At 35.8% G+C, this 18218-nt stretch overlaps 1 protein-coding gene across 5 annotated transcripts in view; it reads right to left on the reverse strand.

Moving 5' to 3' along the window:
- The window catches only part of REV3L (REV3 like, DNA directed polymerase zeta catalytic subunit), a 172940-nt gene that overhangs the window by 29937 nt on the left and 124785 nt on the right, over positions 1–18218 (reverse strand). For all 5 annotated transcript variants that reach the window (XR_013555709.2, XM_078447223.2, XM_078447224.2 and 2 more), the window contains 3 exons: positions 17077–17195; positions 10341–10459; positions 1349–1490 (listed from right to left, as the gene is read on the reverse strand). Coding sequence is in view for 4 of the 5 variants with exons in the window: in XM_078447223.2 (XP_078303349.2) it covers positions 1349–1490; positions 10341–10459; positions 17077–17195 (380 nt within the window). In the remaining variant the exon portion in view is untranslated. The remainder of the gene's footprint in view (positions 1–1348; positions 1491–10340; positions 10460–17076; positions 17196–18218) is intronic.

The following is an 18218-nucleotide window of genomic DNA, read 5'->3' on the forward strand; positions in this document are numbered from 1 at the left end:
TACTTTGGAGTATTAGAAAAAGAAAGCACTCACAAGAACCAGCATGGATCACAGAAATGTTCTCATGTGGTTTTAAGGTATCTTTGCCTTTTCAAATTGTTATTAAAACTTGTGGGGGGATATAAATTAAAAAAAAAAAAGCTTATAAGCAATACAGTTAAATAAACAAACATGTTTATTTTACGTTTTTAATGTTTATTTTATTTTTGAGAGAGACAGAGAGAGAGAGAGAGAGAGAGAGAGAGAGAGAGACAGACAGACAGACAGACACAGTGCGAGTCGGGGAGGGGCAGAGAGAGAGAGACGGAGATACAAAATCCAAAGCAGGCTCCATCCAGGCTCTGAGCTGTCAGTGCAAAGCGCAATGCGGGGCTCAAACTCACAAGCTGTGAGATCATGACCTCAGCCGAAGTCAGACAGTCAGGCGCCCCATAAACATACTTGTTTATTAATAAACACGCCAAATTAGAGCTCTGTGGGGTTAAGGAACCTAAGTGAATTAATGTAGTATCCCTGATGTCTAGCACAGTGTTTATTTAACACACTAAAGGTATTCAAATCAATATTTGTTGAATGAATGCATGAAATCCTTTTGGGTGATGCATCTGACGAAATCTCTCATATCCCTGGGAAATTAATTAAAAAGATATGAATTAAATGACTTTATGATCCTATTTTTAACTTCTTAAAAAAGTGATACAGCCACTTATATTGATTCCCAAATCCTCTTCTTTATTTTTATATTAAACTTATTTGTGGGGCGCCTGGGTGGCTCAGTCGGTTAAGTGTTTGACTCCGGATTTCAGCTTAGATCATGACCTCATGGGTTTGTGAGTTTGAGCCCTGCATTGGGCTCTGTGCTGGCAGCACAGAGCTTGCTTGAGATTTTCTCTCTCTCTCTCTCTCTCAAAATAAATAAACTTAAAAAAAAAAAAAAAAAACACAAACTTATTTGTTGGGAAATAGGAGACGTTGAAATTAGGAATATAAAACAAAAGAGAGGCTGACTTTCTTTGATGCTTCCCTAGTTTTAAGGGGCCTTTGAAGGCATCCCTGATGACACTGATATTATTCAGGCACAAATATTCTCACGGACACAGCCATTGAGTTTTTCAACAGCATAAAAAACTTAGCAGTAGCCAGAAAGTTGGTATGGAGAGAAAATAAAAAGTGGAGCTGTTAAGTGAAATTAAAGCTTTTCCAGAAAATAAATTACAAGATATGATTAACCAGCTATATATTAGTTCGTACCACATAGAAAGTTCAAAATATCAAATCACCTCAAACATCTCACAAGTTATCACTCACACATAACTTTCGTGGTATATAGGGAAAACTGATTTCCTACCTGTGAACCCCTTGTGAGTACATGTAAAAACTGAATGCCAAAGAGTCTAGCCATTTCACTGGTTTTCCCAATCAAGTCCAGCTGTTCTAACATTTGGAGATTTCCACGGACACGGCTAATGTAGTGATCAACCATTTTCCATCTGTTAAAAGAGAATCCATGCAATGAACATGAGGAAAAAATTTGGACACTTGAAAACTAGTACTGTTTTAATTCTTACCAAAACCTACACATTAAAAATGAGGATTTAAGGAGGGAGTCATGGTGTGAGTCTTTAGCAAAATATGTAAAGGAGTTAAACATTAGAAAATTTCATATACTTCAAGGGCATAAAACCTAGTGAAAATATCAAAGTTTAAAATAGTACTTGTGATAAGGTGGTAAGATTAAGGGTAATTATTTTCAGTATTTTGCTTGATGTTGCTCTATTTTTGTTATAAAAAATTAACATTCTCTCTTAGACGCCACTGCTGCTGATGCAATAATTACACAATTATAATTTATCACATATACGTTCTTAAAGAACATGAAGGCTGGGGCGGTGCCTGGGTGGCTCAGTCGGTTAAGTGTCCAACGTCGGCTCAGGTCATGATCTTGTGGTTTCTGAGTTTGAGCCCTGCGTAGGGCTCTGTGCTGACAGCTCAGAGCCTGGAGCCTGCTTCAGTTTCTGTGTCTCCCTCTCCTGTGGACCTTCCCCACTTGCGCTCTCTCTCAAAAATAAATAAAAACATTAAAAAATAATTTAAAAAAAGGGCTTTGGGATATCACCGTAACTACCAGTCTAACAGCATGCATTGTCTGTTAATGGGAAAAAATACAATAATTTGGTGAGTTAGGAAAATAGCTTTAGTGAGGTTATACATGGGGTAAATATGTCAAATCAGTATTTTCTATGAAAATACTAATATTCTGTTCTTTGATTTAAACCTTTACAAAAATTAAACTCTTTACCCTAACATGTTTTTTTTAAATTAAATAGACTCCAAGCCCAACGTGGGGTTCAAACTAACAACCCCGAGGTTAAGAGTCACATGCTCTACCGACTGAGCCAGCCAGGTGCTCCTTCCTTACCTTTTTTGTTAAGAAAACAAATAACAACAATAAACCTTCCCCCAAAGCCATAAACAGAAGTTTTAAAGAATAAAATTTATTCATTTAATGATTATTAAGGTTCAAATATATTGCAACCTTTAAGTATACCTTTTAGAATAGTCATAACTGTTCAATAAAGTTTTAAAAGTCATGATACATAATTCATACATGTAGAAAAACTAGATGTAAAATAGCGCAGTTGCATTGGCAAATGGTCTGGAAATTCCTCAAATTGTTAAACATAGAGTTACCATGTAATTCACCAATTCCACTCCTTAGTATACATCCAAGAGGAGTGAAAACATACATCTACACAAAAACTTGTACATGAATGTTCTTAACAGCACTATTCATAGCCAAAAAGTGGAAATAACCCAAGTATACATCAAGTGATGAATAAATAAAATGTGGTATTACACTCATACAATGGAATTGTTACTTGGCAACAAAAGGAAATGAAGTACTGACACATGCTACAATATGAATTAATCTGGACAACATAAACTGAAAGCAGTCACAAAAGGCAACACATTATATGATTCCATTGATAAGAAATGTCCAAAATAGGCAAATCTATGGAGACAGAAAGTAGATTAGTAGGGGTGGGGGTAGAGAAGGGAAGACTGGAGGGTGATGGCTAGGAGATGCAGGATTTCTTTTTGGAATAATGCAAATATTAAGATTTATTGCGGTAATGGTTGCACAACTGAATATACGAACAGCATCTAACTGTACTATCTATCTATTCATAAATAGGCTTCACGCCCAGCACAGAGCCCAACACGTGGCTTGAACTCAAAACCCTGATATCAAGACCTGAGCTGAGACCAAGAGTTGGGTGCTTAACCAACTGAGTCGCTCACCACCCCTAAATGTATGTACACTTTAAATGGGTGAATTATATGGTATGTGAATTGTATCTGAATAACAGCTAAAAAGAAATAACAAAAACCTATCCTAAAAACTTTATATAATTATTCAATTTTTAAATAAAATAAACAGAAATACTATTCTATAACTTGTATTTCTAACCTAATATATTGTGACTGTTTCCCCATATTTATGTATTTTATAGCTATTGACTATTATGAGTTTATGATATTTACCTTACATGACTATTACATCATTTATAATTTAGTGGCTTGGTTTTGAGTATCTTTTATTACTATAAGCAATGCTATAATGAATATCTTTGCAGTTGAGTCTTTGTACAAATGCTGAAATATTTCCTTAAAATAAATGCCTAAATATGGTCAAAGGTCTGCTATGATTTAGTTTTTAAATTCTTTAAAGTTTTTATTTGAGGGAGGGAAGGAGGGACAGAGCATGCACAAGCAGGGGAGAGGGGCAGAAGAGGGAGAGATAATCTTAAGTGGGCTTCATGCTCAGCCCAATGCAGGACTTGATCCCACAACCTTGGATCATGGCCTGAGCCAAAATCAGGATCAACGGACTGAGCCACCCAGGAACCCTGATTTTGTTTTTAATATTAGTCTCACACTACTTTTCAGAGGGTTTTAATAATTTACATTCAAACTAGAGATGATAAAGTACTTGTTTTCTTGCATCTCTGTCAATACTGGGGATTATAGTTTTTTAAGTTATTACTAGTTTATAGGTAAAAAAATTGTATCACATTTTAATGTATTTTGTTTCAGATTATTAAGGTAATCCTTCAATAATACAGATTTGGCAAATGTGAATCTGAGATAACACATTATATGTGGATTCAGTCAGTCCCTTTAAAATAAAACAAAATAGATCTAATGACTCATGCGTTCTGTGGTCATGGATGGTCAATGACCTGCTGAGTTCCCAGATTCTTTTTTCTGCTTAGTCTGGTCTACTGTTGGACCCCTCTAATAAATTTTTCAGTTCAGTTACTATGTTCTTCAGTTCCATGATTTCTCTTTAGTACTTTTAAATATTTTCTATCTCTGATAAAATTCTTACTTTGCTCATGTACTGTTCTCTTGACCTTGGTGAGCATCTTTATGACTGCTATTTTGACATCTGTCAGGTAAATCATATAGCTCTGTTTCATTATGGTCAGTTTCTGGAAATTTACTTTCTTCCTTTGTTTGGAGCATCTTTGCCTGATTCTTCATTTTCCTTGACTCTTTATGTTGGTGTCCAACATTAGACAAAGCAGGCATTTCTCCCAGTCTTCATGGACTAGCCTTATAGTCCAACCATCCCTGCCAGAGATTCTGAGGAACTCTACCAACTCTTTCCCTTCCCAGGAAGAAGCAGGCAGCTGTGGTTTCTGTTCATCCACTGTGCTGAGAAGGGGGAGTTATGTTATCTGCTAGTCCAAACCACTATCTTTGTTCTCCTCTGGTCAGCTGGACCATGTTCTACTTGTCAGAGCTCTAAGACTAGAAAGACAGATGGAAGTTCTTTGTGTAGCTGTGGAGGAGTTGGGGCACTGGATGCATGTATCTCTTTCTCTCCCCAGGGGTAAGCTGAGAGGTAGGATTTTTCATCCACTCACTCTGTGGGCAGGGGGAAGGATCTATGGCATCTACCAGCCCATACCACCATCTCCATTCGGCTCTGCCAGCTAGACTGTGCTGGTTGTTAGAAACTCCTTGGAAAAGTTGGGGTGCTGGACATGCAAACCACCCTCCCATACCCTTCCCTTAGAGAAGCTAGGGGCCTTTTCCTGATCATATGGCTCTGCGCCAGAGGCAGGGTCCCTGGCAAGAGGGTGTCCCAAATCTTCCAACCAGCTTTGTTGAGTCTGGTCCTGCATTCACCCAGGGTGCAAGAATCTTTCAATCAGTTTCTGGATTTCTCATAAAGGGAATCTGTCTGTGAAGCGTTGCTGAATCAGTGTGTTTATAGGGGAAGGAGGGCCCAGGATTTCCTACTCTACCATCTTGCTGATGTCACTCTGTATCTTTCCTAATGTATATTTTTAAAGTATTTAAAAAGTGGACTTTTTAAATTAAAAAAGCAATCTTTTTAACATAAAATCACCTTCATCCCTAACTTCTAGACCTATTTGGTTAGCCAAGTGATATAAAAAGAGAATGGAATTACACTGTGGACTTAAAAAAAAAATAAACATAGTGTGACAATGCAGAATTCTGTTAGGTAATTTTGTTGTTGTCGTTAAAGAATTATGCCATCCTCCTAACACTTTGTGAAACTCAAGTGTGATAGGCAACACAAAAGAGGAAGAGGGAGGGAAATATAAAGTATAAGCTATTCATGATAGGCCTGGGTAGGTGGTGAACTTAGAGCATCTTGAGGGTACAGGGTATTTTTTGGGACAGGGCATGTAAGAAGGTGACAAAAAAAGGAGATTTAAGAATTCTAAGTACAGATTTCTTATTCTGAACTTTTTTCTTTGGATTGGCTCTATCTACATCCAGGAAATGAAGAAAAACATTTTGAACGTTATCTTCTTGAGCTACGTAACTCTACTACCAACACAGAGCTCCTACCTCAGAAACTGGGATAGTATTTAATAACTATTGCTTGGAAAGCAGATGAAATCAGAATGCTACTATGAGTTCTCTAGATCAGTAATATTAGGGATTAGGAGAGGTTTTATAGACTGATAGAGGAATCTAATCACGAAACATAATATTTTATGGAAAAATACATTCTAAGTCCCAAACAACAAAACTTCAGGAACATAACTTGTTTATATAAATCAAGGGTTTTCAGGAGACTGAATGTGAATTCATAAAAACAAAGTGATAATAATCAGGGCTCCTCCAAGCTTTATAAACAGATTTAATACAAGAAATTCTTGACTAGCAAGTTACTCTAATTTCTGAGACCATTTATAAAATATGTATATATTTACAAATATATATATATTTACATATATATTTACATATATATTGTACAAAGCAAATGCAAATTAAAGAGTATGACTCACTTTGTTGGTAAAAATCCACTTAAATTTTTAAAATAAAATTGTGAGATCTTCCAAAGTATCTCCAAAGAAAGACTGTATGGACTCTCCATGTAACACAAGCCATCTAACATAAATGGTCTAATGTCTAGTTCAAGTCCCTTATGTAATATGTTAGGTCCAGCTCTTGATTTCACTTGGCAAGAGCAATTATTTATCATCCTAATTAGAGGTAGCAAAACATGCATTTACAGCACTTTAGGGCTTAAAAATAAACCAATAAATGTAGTTTTCAATGGTAACTTTAATATTACCATTAAAAGTTTCACTTTAGGGGTGCCTGTGTGGCTCAGTCGATTAAGCATCTGACTTTGGCTTAGGTCATGATCTCACGGTTCGGGAGTTTGAACTGTCAGCGCAGAGCCCACTTGGAATCCTCTGGCTCCCTCTCTCTGCCCTTCCCCCGCTCACATGCACACTCTCCCCAAAATACACATTAACAAAATAATAAAAGTTTCATTTTATTTACGGGTAGATAACTTCTTCTAAACTTCTGTTTCTATAAGGCTTTCATTATAAGCTTAGTGCTTTCTGTGATTTCAGTTTACTTGAGATTCCTCAAAGGAGACTGCAGATGACATGCTCAGAAAGCAGTTCCCCTAAACACATCAAGTTATTTCTAAGGCTACATCTTTCCAGCCTCATCATCATGTGGCCTTCCAATTCAATAAGCAGAGCTTCATTCCTTTCAAACATCAGACGCATTAATTTCATGGCTTTTTTTCTTTATATAGCTATTTTTTAAGCTTATTACTATCATTTTACTTTCAACTTAAGGAAGAGTAGAGGTGGGAACTTTCACTTCTGACTATGACAGAACAACTGGTACTGGACTAGTCTGAAGCTGCTTTGATATAACAGTTGAGATGATTGTTTCTGGGCAACAAACAATAGGCAATGCAAGATTGTGCTTCTCGAGAGAAGAAAAAACCCATGAGGTGAACCCCAGCCCACGAGGAGAAAACTTCCTAAAATATACTGCAGTATACTACAGTCTAAGTATAGTGTGGCTGTCTTGCTAAGCCACGGAGACAGAGATTAGAGTTATGTAGTTTGTAGCTGGAATCTATGGGACAGGGTGTATGTGCAAGAAGCAGAGGTTAGCAGTCAGTAATCCAGGTGGGGGGTTCCTGTGAGTGACTGGCCCAGGGCTGCACTGAAAATGAGGAAGATGAAACCATATGAAGCTTACTAAGGAGAGCTGCTGTGGGCTTGGGTTTGGAATTAAACTATTCAGACAGTGCTGGGGTTGGAGGGCTAGCAATGCCAGAGGAGAGATGTCATTATCCCTTTATTAACAATTGGGCACCCAGCTGAGAGCCCAGAAAAACCGTGCCTTCGGAGGCCTTTGTCCTAGAGCAAGGCCTACTTTAGACAAACCTCAAACTAAGCACTAGCAACATGCCAACAGGATAGAGTTTGGAGACAGAGTCCTGCCAAGTTTGAGGGATGTAGGAAACACCTTGGCTTTCCAGAAAACCACCTTAACAAATAAAAACTAGGTTTGCATAAGTTCAATAAGTGATCAGCCAATAACTGAATTGCAAACTAGAGCAAATATAAACATGCTTCACAGGAAGATAATAAATCTCCAGAATCTGTACAACAGAACATCAAAAATATCCATTACATAATTATGCAAAGAAACAAACAAAAATATGACCCACAGTTAGGAGAATAAGCAGTTAAACAGAAGCTAATACAGAGAGAGCCAGATGTTGTATTTAGTAACTATTACAAGTATGTTCAGGAATCTAAGGAAAAAAATATTCAAAAAATTAAAAGAAAAATAAGGTCTTAATGAGCAAATGAATAGGGAAACAAAATATGGAAACTCTGAAAAGAAAGAACCAAGTGAGAATTTGGAAACTAAAAATACAGTAACTGAAATTCAAAAAGGTTATTCGCTGGCCTTAACAGCAGACTGGTGATGACAGAAGTTGATGACAGATAGGTCGTTAGAGAAAGACTGAAGAAAACTGTACAGTGCCTCAAAAATCTGTGGGACACTGTCAAATAGTTTAACGCACGTGTAATTGGAGTCTTACAAAAGAGTGAGATTGGGACAGAAAAATTATTTAAAGAAATAGCCAAAAATTTCCTAAATTTGATGAAAAACATCAACTTAAATCTCGAGGAAGCACAGCAAACACCAAGAAAGGTAAGTAAATTTTTAAAATTTCACAATAGTGAAATTATTGAAAACCAAAAGCAAAGAGAAAAACTTTGAAAGCAGCCAGGAAAAAAAAATTACAGAATTCTGCTTCAGATATTGACAGCTATAAAGTACATCACTCCAGTCTAACAATAATAAAAAGCAAGAAAATCTACACAATCATGTTTTCTGGAAGCCATCTGACAGTTGCGGTTACAAGAGAATCAGGTGAACTAAATTTCACAGGGTGACAAACACATCTGAGGACACATAACTTATTTCATCTTTGGCAGAGCACTGGCAGCCAAGGCAGCTGCCATAAAATCATTTAAGAATGAAAGTTAAAATATTAATAAATTCTTAAAGGTCATGCATGGGATGCATGATAGTTTAGAATCACTAGGAACCCCAGATACCAGAAGAGTAGTTTTCCATGGGCCCCCCATGAAAACTGGGGGCAGGGCACAAAGGATTGAAATCTTCCTCTGACTCATCTCTCATATGAAGCAAAGGCTTGAGGTGCTATGGGACTGGCAAGAAACTCTAATCCTCAGGATTTAAGCAGAGATCCACTATCTCTGGGGAAAGAATAAATGCAAAAGATGTCTAATGCTGGGAAGGGCAGGCAACCTCCCCTGTTCCAACTGTGTACCTTGTACTAAGTAACAAGCAGCAGCTGTCTACCACTGGAAAAGAGGCAGGAGACCCTCCCATCATAGATTCCAGGCAAAGAAACAGCGCTGCTGAGGAAGGAGAGAAGGACTCTCCCCCTGGGGGAGAGTCAGAAGTCTGCTTGGGGCCAAGACCTGGCAAGGGTACAAAGCAGAAGTCCATTGCACTGTGGGAAGTGCAGGAATGTTGAGAAAGACTCATCCCTGAGCCTCAGGAGAATAGAAACTTCTAAAACCTGACTCTGGACCAGGAGAGCTGAGTAATTCCTTCTGTTTGCATACACTGGAAAAATGAGGAGCATGACTGTTGATTTCTCATTAGAAACAATGGAGGCCAGAAAAAAAAAAAAAAGGAGTGAAATCTTTAAAATGGTGAAAGAAAAAAAAAAACAAAAAACAAAAACTCAACTCCAGAATTAGACACTGAAAATATCCTTCAAAAATAAGGTTGTGATAAAGATATTTACAGATAAAGGCTGAGAGAATTTGTTGCCAGCGGACTTGCACTAGAAGAATTGCCAAAGAAAACAATTTAGCAGTTTCTTAAAATGTTAAACACACTAACCATGGGACCCTGCAATTTCACTCCTTGAGAGATGAAAATGTATGTTCACACAAAGACTTGCACACAGTTTTATTCTTAATAGCCTCAAACAAGACACAACTCAATTGTCCATCAATAGGTGACTGGATAAACTGTGGTATATCCACACAATGGAGTATTACTTCTTAATAAAACTGAACAAATTACTGGTTTACACAGCAACAAGGCTGAATCTCAAAACAGAGCATGCTGAGTTCTTGAAATAAGCCAGACAAAAAGTGGTAGATTGTAAATAACTCTATTTATATGAAGTTGTAGAATTGGCAAAACAGATCTATCGTAACAGAAATTCAATTAGCACTTACCTGGGTGATTAATGGATAGGTAGGTTGACTGCAAAGCTCACAATGGAATTTTCTGGGTGTTCGAAATGTTCACTGTCTAGATTGGGGTAGTGGCTACAGGGTGTATACATTTTTTTAAAGTCATTGCACAATACAATTTAAATGTGTGCATTTTATTATATGTAAATCATACTCTAATGATATTGATTTTACTAACAAAGAGTTATTATCCTCTTCAGAGTTATAAAACATTACCTGTACAGATCTGTCTTGTTATCAAACCAATCTGATAAGACTCGAAAGGTAAAGAGGGGAAAACGCTGATGAAGAACATGAAAGCTCACATTTTCAAAGGTGTAGTTAGTTAAAGCCACCTAAAAAAAAAACAAAAAACCAAAAGAACCAAGACTTCATTATAATAATGTTTGTATTTACGAGCAAATTTGGTTCTAAGAAATCCAAAATAGTACTTGAAGCTTTTCATACTAGGCATGAAAGCTACCTGCAAAAATGTTACAAGTGAACTATAAATAGTTTAAAACTACATATATATAGCCTTCTAGAGAGAAATATTCTGTCTAGAGTTAATTACCATTTAATTGGAAAACAATCACACCTGATGAGTTCAACTTGGTCATGACATACTTCAGAGATCTCAGTTTTCATCACTTCTTTTTATACTCTATACCAATGCAAATACTGACAGAAGCATTAAATTTTTTTTTTTAAGTTTATCCTTTTTAGCACTCTATACCCAATGTGGTGCTTGAATGCATGACCCCAAGATCAAGAACTGAATGCTCTTCCCACTGAGCCAGTCAGGCGCCTCTTACATTAAGAAGCATTTTTAAACACACTAATTTTCTGTTTTTTGCACACCTACTTTTTGGTCTGTGATGACATGCTGATTAACAGAATTCCACAGATTCAAGAATGAATTATCTAGTTAAGGGCAGGCATTCATTCTGCTTCCAAGAATTACACTGGTACTAAGACCCAATACGTGGACATTATAGAGTCAGTTAATTTCATTCCAAAAGCAAAAGATGAAAGGAAATGGCAGAAATGTTTCCCCATCTTCAAAATATGTAGGGAAAAGTATGTTAATGGGAAAAGAATACTTTTTTTAAAAAAGTCCAAATTCATGAAACATACCTCTACCTAGACAATGTCTCAAAAATACCTATAGGACAGAAGCAATCTAGACAATGGCAGGTATTTCAATGCATAATGGAAACTGAGGAATCAGCAGTCCTCATTCTCAGGTCAGCTTGGGATTCTGAGGAATAGTTCAGAAGCACTTCACATTTGTGTATTATAATTTTAAAATATTTTCTTTTCCACTTCTATAACCCAGCAGGTGTAAAACAGGGACTGAATTTTAAAAGCTCATCTCCAAAAGAATCAAAAGATCTTTGGTCTTACTTCAACAGCACTGGAATTAGTATACTTGCAAACACACACACACACACACACACACACACACACACACACACACACACACACACACACAGAGTCACCAGTATAAAGCAGATACTAACCCATCACCTTGGAAGTTAATCATTTTTTTCAACAATCAGTAATGACCTGGAATATTTCTTTCAAAAATAAGTGAATAACTCCTTTTATTATTAAATCCCCATATTTGAGTGACTCTTCTACTTTCTAGTGAATATTTTCATTTGGTTTTTGTTTTTTAAAAAAATTCCCATTTAATGTTATACAAAATGTAGCCAAACATCTGATTTCAGGTAGTTACATGATTACCTAATACACATATATCACTTTAGACCAAATCTAAACTTCTGCTGGAGTATATATCCTCATTAACACAAGCAATCAAAAAAAAAAAAAAAAAAAAAGAAAGAAAGAAAGAAAGAAACCTCTTCAGAAAAGGTCCTCTTGTCCTGTAGCTCTCTCATTAGGGAACATTTTGAAGCTTGCCATGTAGGTTGACCTATAAGTACTAACTAGGGGATTCTGTGACTCAAAGTAAAGTTAAAATCTTAAGAAACTGGTCCCCAATATCTGAGGCAGATGGCAGATCTATGTTCTGGATTGATTTTATTTCAAATAGAACAATTTCACAAACTGAATTAAGACTACACAAATATAACCTTATGACACCCACTCTACTTTGAGTCTTCCTGGTGTTCACAGGAACATAAATATACTTAGCTATATAATCTCAGCTGTGAGTAAAACTAAAGGAAGGAAACGTGAACTCTAAGATGATCTATCTTTGGAATATTCTAATCTATAGAGAGTGATTTACTCTGGAAGTTGGAACATGAATCCAGAAATATGAAGTAGGAGTTTGCAACTTGTTTTCAGGGGAAATCTAAGTAACTTCAACACTGAATAAATGTAATATGTAGATCAAAGTCAGAACTGATATAAATAAAGTGTTACAATGCTTGTCCATTTATTTATTGGTAGGTAATGGTCTGACAGAGGTGGGTTACACTTATCCATTCACAGAGTCAATGTGCATAACACAATGGTTAATCACTTTAGAAATAAACTTACTCAGAACTGGGAGAGGCAGAGAATTAGTTAAGGGGAATAGAGGAAATAAAGATGAAATCAAAGAAAAATGGAAGATCATAAGCAAGCACCTGTGCCCTATATCCTCCATCACTTTATTCCCTCAGTTGCTCATTTCCTGAGTCTCCAATTTAAAATTTTTTTGACTGACACACACTTTATATAAAGAATTGTATTAAAATTTAAAGTGAACAACTCATACATTTATACACACACACACACACACACACACACAACCATGTAACCAGTACCAATATGAAGATGTAAGAAATTTCTAGGACACTGGAAGGCTATCTTCAGAGAGCTTATATTTTATTTTATATTTTATACATATTTATATTTAAAAATAAAATGTACACTAAGCTCTCTAAAGACAGACAGCATGCCTACAATGAGTCTGAGTCTCGACCCCTTACTAGGTATGAGGCTTTCGACGAGTCACTTAACCTCCGTAAATTTCAGTTTTCTCTATCTGGAATAGTACCTCACTACTCTGTTGTCTTATTTATACCACAAGTTTGTAGCAAAATGTAAAAGTGACAAGTCTGTAAAAATGCCTTATAAATGATAAAACAATATATGAATGGTAGCAAGTATATTATTTTACTTCTACCTCATCTTCATTGCCCATCACATTGTCTTATTTAAAAGCACCCGACAGGCTGGGCGCGTCTGTGTGGCTCAGTCGGTTAAGCATCTGACTTTGGCTCAGGTTATGATCTCACAGTTCATGGGTTCAAGCTCCATGTCAAGCTCTGTGCTAGTAGTTCAGAGCCTGGAGCCTGCTTCAGATTCTGTGTCTCCCTCTCTCTGTCCCTCCTTAGCTTGTGCTCTCTGTCTCTCAAAAATAAATAAAATGTTAAAAAACATTTTTAAAAGCACCTGACATGCTTATTGACAGACTGAGATTTTAATAGGACATATTACAAACAGATTCTGATGTTGCCAAATTGAGATAATGGGAGGCTTACATGCTTATGTGGAAACATCAGACTTCCTTAGTGGCTCTGCTAGGAATGTTCTCTCCAGGTTCTTCATCTTATGACTATTTCTTAGGAGCTGATTCCTCTGTCTACTCAAAGGGTTTCATTCACAAAAATGTCCTTGGCTCAATTTCGATCACTCCCTGTATTTGCTTCTTTGTGAGCACATCTACTCTGATGTGACTTCCAAGATCAGATCTCTAATCTAGACTTCTACCCCATACTTGGGACTTAGGTATATGCCTGCTGCGCATCTTCCTTCACCTGGTTATCTGACTGATATCTCATGCTCTATATTCTTAAATCATTTTCCCACCTAAACATGATCTATGTCAGAACCCTGATCCTCATTCTTGACACCTCCTCCTCTTCATCTTTTTCTTGTGGATTTATCCTCTAAATTGTTTTTTAAATCCTTACACAACTGCCAACTTTCATTTGAGCTACCCCAATAATCTTCTCCCTGGTTTCCTTACCTCTGTTCTTGTCCCCTTCCATACTGCTACCAGAGAGCGAGGTATGAGGCAAATTCACCTGTCACTGCCTCCATCCCACCTTAGCCATCCACTCCCATGATCATACTCCCAAGTTCTATTATTACCAATAACTACCCCCTCCCTCATCCCATTCTCTGACCACCATCTCTCATCCTTCTAGTTTACTCCCTCTAGTACCCCGAGCTCCCATCTAGCTCAATTTGCACAATCATTATCACAACCTTCCACTACTATTTCCTTCTTTGCCCCTCACCTGCTCTGCAATTAATTAATTACTTTTTCACAAAGTCATAATCCTTTGCTTATGAGTGGTGGTTGAATCTAACCCTGTCTTATCTACGCTTGTATCTGTGAATCTGAACATAGCTGGCAGGTATCACTTTAATTTTCTGATGTGAATCTCAAATGTGCTGTCCACACTGCCTAGCTTTTATACTTTATTTTCTTAAATAACTATCCTCAAATTCTCCTAGATAACTTGTTCATACTCTTCTTCTCCCCTCAAACCCATCAAGTCCCTCCACTATGCTCACTCTCAGTTGAGAACCATGACTGCTATTTCACTGAGGAAATTGAAGCAGTCAGAAGAGAACTTCCACACATTGCTACATCTACCCACCTACCAACATCTGCATCCATATAACATGCCTCTCTGCCTATTAAAATAGAGGAAGCTCTTAATTGATCTAACCCCTGGCTCAAATTTGGGCTCTGGTGGCAAATTCTTGAAAGGTCTAGATTCAGTTGATATCCAGAAGGCCTCTAAACACCATCTTCTGGGGAAAGACTCATTTATTCTTTTATTCAAGCAATCAACAAGTACGTCATGAGCACTATTTAAGAGGCACTGTGTTTGTTACTGAGGATTCAAAGTCTAGCAGTAATTTTATGTTAAAGTTAGCAGGAGAGTGAAAACTATTATATTAAAAAATAAACAAAATTTAAAAAACTCAAACTAGGCATATAAGGAAAGATATTCATTCAACTGTAAACTATATCAGGGGAGTGTAACAGTTGAGGAGATGTCCTAGAGAGACAAAAGGATTTCACTTTCATTTTGTATACTTGTCTGCATTCATTTTGTTTTAATAGTGGATACAAATTATTTTTAATAAAAAGCATATTATAATCAATTAGTTAGAAACTGCTAAGTGTCATGAGGAAGATATAGATAAAAGAAATAAAGATTAAAAAAAGGAGTTTCTGGAACTGTTTAAATCCAGAAAAAAATAGTTTGAGGATCTCTAATATGAAAGTTCTCAGGGCGAGCTTCTGTCCAAAGTCATAACCCTTAAAGTTCCAAAACAATTTAAGTTATAAGATAGTACTTCCCATAGGTTCATTCAGGATTTCCCGGAAATTTCCAAATTATCAGGAATACTTTGGATTAGCAAAAAAAAAAAAACAAAAAAAACCCGACTATCCGGTTTGGCAGTTTGGCCCATCTAGGAAATTATCCAATTCATACTTTCTCACAGTCGTTCCCTTATTTACAAATAAAGATCAGATAGACTATATATTAAGCTTAAAATTAGAGGAGGCCTCTGAAAGGACTAAAGAAAGCTGTACATTAAAAAAAAAAAAATTACTCTCCAATTTCTGATTTTAAGCTAATAGTGAATAACTGTATAGCTGCCTTTTGGATCTTCAAGGATAAAACTAAGATTCAAGAATTTAATTTTGTGTTTACATAATTTATGTGTTCATCACAGACAATATCAGAGACCACAGTTTAAATTATATAATGGAATAAACAAACCAAATACACCACAATCTCTTGTACCTTCCATATCCTATGCTGTGTCATTAGGAGCTATTTTGAAGTCATTAGGGATTCTTATGCTCTGATAATATTTTGAGAAGAAAATAACATAAAATCATCCTCAAGCAGTTACATATATTAAACATTTTCAAATTGGATGAAATGTGAGAATAATGTTAGGTTCACGGTATAGAGAGGAAATAAGAAAAATAAGGACACCTGAATTTTATATAAAGAATATATTTCTTTATGTGAAAGGATTACTGTGTCTTGGTGCCCAAAAGAACTGCAGAGGGCATGTTTGGAAAGTCAAATGTTTTATGTAAATCTAGAAGAGTCAGAAAGATCATAGTTAATGATGAGTATATAATAAAAGTATATAATGAGAAAGTAGTTTCAAAGAGAAGCGACTGAAGAACACAGCTTTCTTTTAAATATAAACATTCTGTATTAATATTACCTGAAGTCCAAAATTTGAGAATAGACCAATTTACAGTAGGTATCCTTTTTTACATTTAATAAATTTTTTTACATTTTTACATTTTTTACATTTACATTTTAATAAAAGTTTACATTCAAGCAACTTCAAGAATGCAAACATACTTTAAGATCCTATGATCTTACATTTTTGGTGAAAGAATTATTTTTCTGAGTGACTGCAAACTAATGAGATAATTTGTTGAAATTTATACTACGAAAAATCCTTATCTGGACCCCCAAAGCCTCACTTGGAAGCTGCTATTAACTATTTCCAAGCACTGTCTCTCCAATTTACCTTCTTCGTCTGACCCAGTTTTTAAATATCCTTAGTTCCTTCTTATGTGTAAACTAAATTTTTCTTACTTAATAAATCAGAAAGGCCAAGCTGAATTTATCTGGTATTAAGTGAAAAAAATGATGAAACTATTTAACATTTGACACATACAACATAATACCTCATGATAGTTGTAGACTTTCCTAGCTACTGCTACCTTAGACACAAATGGAAAAAAAAATTAACACATCAACAACATTAAATACTCTTGTAGCTTTGCATTTTAGAAGGTAGTATTTATTTTTGTAACTCTACTTAAGTATAATAAAAATAATTCACAAAGAAGCATAAATTACATAGCGGACTATACTAATACTCTACAATAAATGAAACAGTTATACTGACCTAATCTCTTATTTCCAATGAAATTTTAGATGAAGCACCTTACCTCATTTCTCATGATTCTCCAAAGGTTTAGTGTAATTCGGCCAACAATATTTATCTCACTCATTGTTTCTGATCCATAGTCATCTCTTTCAGGTGCAAATCTGTTCTCAACTTTGTCATCTACAGAAATGAATAGACTGTATCAGGACTCACAGAAACCAAATTTCCAAGCAAATTATGCCAAATAAAATGAGAATAAAAATGAAAGAGAAAGATTAAAGATGAAACATAATTCACTATTTTGTATTAGACTTAGAGAGTGAATAATCACTATTTTGATTAATAAAACAATTTTCTTTCCTCTAAGTTATTTTGAAAGTGGGAGCCTGTGTGGCTCAGTTGGTTGAGTTTCTGACTTGATTTTAGATCGAGTCATGATCTCATGGTTTGTGAGTTCAAGCCCCGCACTGGGCTCAACACTATCAGCGGACTCTCTTGGCAAAATCTCTCCCTCTTTGGATGTGATCTTTCCCTCTTTCTGCCCATCCCCTGCTCATGCTCTAACAAATGAAACTTAAAAAAGACTCTAAGTTATGAAGGAATTTTGTGAAATGTAATTGAAAATTGTATATTTTTAAATAATAAAAATGTGTATACACACATATTTTAAAAATAATACTCTTTTTACTTTAAATTTGGTTAATTTTTGGTGCCATTTTTATGAACACCTAACACTAAAGCATTCCTTTAGTATTAGGATGAATATGTTTATAGTTACACTGGTCACTTCCTGGAAAACATGGTAGAGTTTTTAACCTAACCTCTCTGAAAATTTGTTGACATCAATTAATGACATTCCTATTCAGAATGAAATTCTAACTTTGCATGGACCACTAGATGAAGAGTAGAGTTCTGAGTCTAGTTTCTTAGGTGATGACTTTACCTAGAATAGAAATTAAAATGTGTTTCTCTTATATGACACTGGATATATACAAATGTTGTTCATTAGAGGATCTGGAATAATAAATATATTTACTATATGCTGAATGTCTATTATGTTCTAAGAACTTTATTGTTTCTTTTACTTTAACCTAGCCACTTTATTATGTTAGTATAATTTGCATTTTGCATTGTAGTAAATTTTACTCAGAAATGTTATATCTTGTCCCAGGTCACACAGAAACAGAACCAGTACTATAAACC

The sequence above is a fragment of the Panthera onca genome, chromosome B2 (assembly GCF_046562875.1).
Source record: "Panthera onca isolate mPanOnc1 chromosome B2, mPanOnc1 haplotype 2, whole genome shotgun sequence".
In the NCBI taxonomy this organism is placed as follows: domain Eukaryota; kingdom Metazoa; phylum Chordata; class Mammalia; order Carnivora; family Felidae; genus Panthera; species Panthera onca.